At 31.3% G+C, this 5,710-nt stretch overlaps 1 protein-coding gene across 1 annotated transcript; it reads left to right on the forward strand.

The window, feature by feature from the left end:
- Positions 1-4,403: 4,403 nt before the first annotated feature.
- Positions 4,404-5,501, forward strand: LOC107019777 (phospholipase A(1) DAD1, chloroplastic-like). Its single transcript, XM_015220149.2, has one exon. It carries the CDS (start codon positions 4,404-4,406, stop codon positions 5,499-5,501), a length of 1,098 nt encoding a protein of 365 aa, XP_015075635.1.
- Positions 5,502-5,710: the final 209 nt, after the last annotated feature.

Below are 5,710 nucleotides of genomic sequence, written 5' to 3' on the forward strand. Positions count from 1 at the left end.
GTTTCACGAAGAATGACCTGGTTTGACTTGAGACATAGTTTAAGAATATAAAGAAGATTTTTGAATCTTGTGGTCCTTAATTAAAATTATGTCAAATGTACAAAATTGACCTTTAATCTTGTGGTCTTAAACATGCCACGTGAAAAGCTGAAATTAAAATGTTACCAAAAAAAAGAAAGAAGTCGTCATTCTTTCTTAAACAAACTGAAAAATAAAGGAGGTCATTCTTTTTGAAACTGAGGGAGTATATAGTAAAATAATTTTATGAAGGCCTAGCCCATCGGTAGCCACCTAAAGTTAGCATCAATTTTCACTTGGACACCTCAAGTAGACCTTATTCGTTTTTCATTTTAAACACCTTAAGTAAGGGGACGTTCTATTGAAACGTTTTTGACAATGAACCAAATATATAAGATGTGTGTATTACACTCGCCGATGATGTGTCAAAGTAGCGAATTTAATAATGACATGTGGCATATATATATATAAAAAAAATAATCTATATAACCAATTTGGGTCATAAGTAAAACCCATAATCTAACTATATTACCCATAACTTAACTATCATACTATTATCCCAAAATTTTTTATACATGATAAAATTAGATCTATTTATGAATTTACTTGAAATTGGTTCATCAAAATAGAAAAAGTTAAAAGCTTTGAGAAGTAGAAAATTAATATTTCAAAACTTGAATTTGAAAAAAATCAACTCAAATAGAGAGAGGTGAAAATAGACCAACAAACATTTGAAGAATTCGATAAACTTTCCGGCAATGAAACTATGAAAAAAATTAGATGGAAAATTTTGATATCATGAAGAAGATATCTGCTCTAGACATATTTTTTGATCTTTTCTTAGATTATTTTTGCTGATATATATAATTAATTTAATTTTCCACATCAAGAAATAACAAAGAGTGGAAAAAGTTGAATATACAACGGTGGCAAGGTGATGGTATATGGTGGAGTAAGTGTGGGAAGGAGAGAAGGAAGAAAAAGAAATAAAAAAATTCAAAAATCATAAAATTATGCATTCCACGCGCTCAAAGTAAGTGTAACACACATAATCTGCAAAATAACATAATAGAATCCTACTTAAAATATCTAAAAAGAATATCGTCTAGTTGAGATGTCTATATGAAATTTAGTATCAATTTTATGGGATCATCAATGAATTTGACGTTATAAAAAAATTGTTCGAGTATATATTCCCTATGCAAACATCTATATATATCCAAATAAGCCAAAACAATTGCTAATTAATTTTTCTCTTTGCGGTGAAAGACCAATTATTATATTTTCAATTCAATAATTAAAAAAAAGGTGAAAAAATTAAAGAGATATAAATTTATTTCAATAGATAAATCCAATTTAGAAGTAAATTGGATTCGTATGAATATTTAGTTAGGCATAATATATATATTGGATCCTAAATTTGGCTTCAAATTTTAACTCTGACCTCAAACTTTCATAGTGCACAAATAGGCATTTTAACTATCCTATCTTTCAACAAATAAACACGCGATTTTTGGAGCCAAAGTGTGTGAAATGCAAACGCTCCCACGTGTATTAGTGAGCCAATCAGTGGCTGCCAACTAACTAAGCATTTTACATGTCTTTTTTAAAAAAAAAATATCTTACCTGTCATTTTGAAACTAAAAAAAAATTAAAATTAATTTTAATTGATATAAAAGAGATTCATTAAGGGTAGAATCGCATTTCAGCATTTTTTAACCTTTGTGGGCCTCGAAAATTATCCCTCGCTCGCGCAATATGCGTGCATTTCACGCATTTTGCCAGGTAGGAATCGCGTGTTTATTTATTGAAAGATGGGATGGTTAAAGTGCCTATTTGTGCACTATGAAAGTTTGAGGTCAAAGTTAAAATATGAAGCCAAGTTTAGGGTCCAATATATGTATTATGCCATTTAGTTATTATTAGTAATCTTATTTTTATTTAAATTTTAACATTTTTTTAAATTTTATTTATTATTATTATTATAATAATAATATAATATATTTTTAAATAGTGAAATAAAAATTTATATATTAATTGAAATGTAATTGTAATTGTGGGAGCAAATTGTAAGTTGTAGTTTTACAAAATGTAACAATCACTTCATAATTTAAAGTATATATATTGCCTTTCACTATCATTTTCAATCATTTTAGTTTTCCCCAAAAATTATTTATTCAACCAATGCATGATTTTTCCCACATAAAAGAAACATAGTTATGTACAAAATTCATTTGATTTTGTTAAAAAATTATTTGGGTTCGAAATGAATTGGACTATAAAAAATAAAAAAGTCAGTTATTTGTTTTTATGTAATTTTATAAATATTTATTAAAAAAAAGTATGACTATATATAATATATCAAATAAATAGATATTTTTAAAATATGTCTTTCTGATGAATCAATTTGAACTGCATTGATATAATAAATAGTAACCCATCAAAGAGTTACGTAAGCCGAACTAAAATAAATTTAAAGGCGAGTCATAACTCAATTATCTATTCTTATTAAATTTTAATAATTTTTTCTTATTCAATTTTTAAAAACCTAATAAAATTATAAATTTTTGTATCCTGATACACACCATTTTACTATGAAAATATTGAATTTTAGCTTTTAAGATTCAACCACTTGATTAAGTTTTTTTACATATAAATAATTGTCTATTTTTTTCTTTTAAAAAATTAATTATAGAATACTATTATTATAATTGGTGAAATAATGAGTAAGGTACTAATTTTATTTTTTTTTGGGTCCAAGAAAGAGATAAAAGTTACGTCAATACAACTCATAACATAAATTATTGATGTTCTATAGATAACCTACCAATTATACACATCTCATTCTTTACATGTTTTTTTCATTCATGAAATAATATTTATAAAGGTATTTTCTAATTTTGGGTAATCAATTGGATTTTGAATTTTAGATATGAGAAATCTCGTGGACGGAAATTGAGTTTTATAACTATGCAAATACCATACATTAGGTGGTAAAACAAAAAAAAAATGTCAATACTTATTTTTAAATTAGAAACATTATGACAAAATTTGGATCGCGCACTCCAGACATGGAGTGGGGAACTGTAAAGAAAATTGAAACATTACGAGCAATAACAAAAAATTCTACATTATTTTATACATTTCGTTTATATTAGATGAAAACATAAAATGTAAAGTTTGAAAAACATAAAAATGATATGTTATATTAGACAGAGTAAACATTAACCAACTTATTTCTTTAGCCCATTTTAACTAGTTCGAATTCAGGTCAAATAATAACACTCATTTGCCACGCTAAATCCCTCGTAAACTAATATAGGAACGACTCATTGATCTTTGTAAACTTGAACAGATTATGCGAATCATATCTTTAAGAATTACGGAGACACGATACTACGCGTGCCGCCGTATGATTGGAACTAAAGAGGCACGCAACTCAGTGTACTTTTTATTTAATTTACTTTTCTGTTGGTCAACGTGTCAAAATTTTGAAGGCCAATTTTTATTCAATGCTGACCAATTTCAAGATTTGAACCAACTATATTTAGTCTTCCTTTTCCTATGGTTGAAAAATATTATGGGATCGAAATTCGGATTCATTCATAAGGGGTGTTAATTTTACGCGTTAAGATTAAGATATTGAATGCAAAAATGAAAACGCTTTGATCATAATATATAGAATGAGTTATCGCGTGAAGAAATCTCCACATAGTGGACAAATAATTTTTAACGACTTAAGGTGATAATTATCACAGATCAATATTATATAGAAACATGTAAGTTGCTCACCTACTAGGTACATTCGATCAAATAGTATTACATATCATGATATGTTAAACGTTACACTACTACGCTACGTATCGTTGATAACATGGTGCTCTTATAATTATAAAAATGTCATGACATGTTAAACACAGTTAGTCTAAAAATATTTTCTTCCTTCTTGAATTCAAAATCTTCAGTCCATATATACATGTATACAAATTGCAAAATAAGTCCTTTAGCAACGTTTTTTCTATTGGTAATATAAACACATTTTGTCTTGTCCCCACCCAACTATAGTAATACTTATATATATATATATATTCCTATATGAGAAAAAACTATAAATTGCTCAAATATAACTACGTGAAAGTGTATGCACTAATATTATTATTTCTCCATAAAGGATAATGAGGCTCTCAAGTGGAAATATTTGCAAATCAAAATGCAATATTCTTTTCATGACCAAACAACATATGAGATTGGTATTCCCTATTTCAAAGTGCTTTAAATTGAGTAAACACGGAGCTCGTAGATTCAAGATTACGTGCTCGTGGAACCCAGGGTCCAACAACTTTTGTGTGGCAGACAGAGCAGTGGTTGGACTCCGGGACCGTTGGATGGAATTTCAAGGGATTAAGAATTGGGAAGGCTTGCTTGATCCGCTTGATGATGATCTCCGTAAGGAGATCTTGAGGTACGGGGAATTCGTTGAGGCAGCCTATCGTTGCTTCGACTTTGACATGTCATCACCCACGTACGCCACATGTCTTTATCCTAAGAGTTCAATGCTGACAGACTCTGGACTGGACAAGACCGGCTATAAGGTGATCAAGAACTTGTACGCCACGTGCGTGGTCCAAATGCCACGATGGACTAAAAAGACGTTCCCGAACCTAGCGTCCCCGCGATCCAGCTGGATCGGTTACGTGGCCGTTTGCGACGACGAAAAAGAGATCACTAGGCTTGGGCGCCGCGACGTGGTGATCGCTTATCGGGGTACCGCCACCTCATCTGAATGGCTCGAGAATTTACGCGCCACGTTGACTTGCTTACCAGACGACATGACGACGTTCGACGAAAACTACGATCAACCCATGGTACAAAGTGGACTCTTGAACTTATACACAACAAACACCCAATGTGACCAAAGTTTGCAAGACACAATTAGAGAAGAAATTGGCAAGATTGTTAATAAATATAGTGATGAGGTATTAAGTATAACTATTACAGGACATAGTCTTGGTGCTGCCCTAGCAACATTAACAGCGTGTGATATTACAACAAAATTTAGTAACGCACCCATAGTGAGTGTTGTATCATTTGGAGGGCCTAGAGTTGGAAACAAAAGTTTTCGATGCCTATTAGAGAAAAATGGTACAAATATTCTCCGAATCGTCAACTCCGACGATCCCATTACAAAAGTTCCGGGATTCGTCATCGACGACGATATTGATGACATGGCGGAAACCCACGTGGCGTCCACGAGGATGCCAAGCTGGCTACAAAAGTGCATGGAGGATACCCAATGGGTGTATGCTGAGGTAGGCAAAGAACTTAGATTAAGTAGCAACAATTTATGTCCACAAATAATAAACAAAGGGAATGTTGCCATGTGTCACGATCTCAAGACATATCTATACTTACTTGACAATTTTGTAAAAGCGGACCACAAGAGAGAGAAACCCATCGAAAAGTCGGGATGGCCTAGTGATTAATGAATATCGTGAAGTTGATCAGCACCATAAAGTCTTAAGTTTAAATTTTAACAGACATCTTTTCGTCTTTTCTAGGGGAAAATGCACAATATCCCCTAGACTATAATCGAAATCTCAGAGACGCACCTTAACTAAACTAAAGTCCTATTACCCTCCTGGACTTATTTTTTTTGTAATTTCATACACCTTTTGTTTTACGTGGCGCGCTC

This window comes from Solanum pennellii, chromosome 5 (assembly GCF_001406875.1).
Source record: "Solanum pennellii chromosome 5, SPENNV200".
Taxonomy (NCBI): domain Eukaryota; kingdom Viridiplantae; phylum Streptophyta; class Magnoliopsida; order Solanales; family Solanaceae; genus Solanum; species Solanum pennellii.

Coding starts and splice junctions, on each gene's coding strand:
- LOC107019777 (XM_015220149.2), top strand. CDS start 4,404: ATGGAATTTCAAGGGATTAAGAATTGGGAAGGCTTGCTTGATCCGCTT.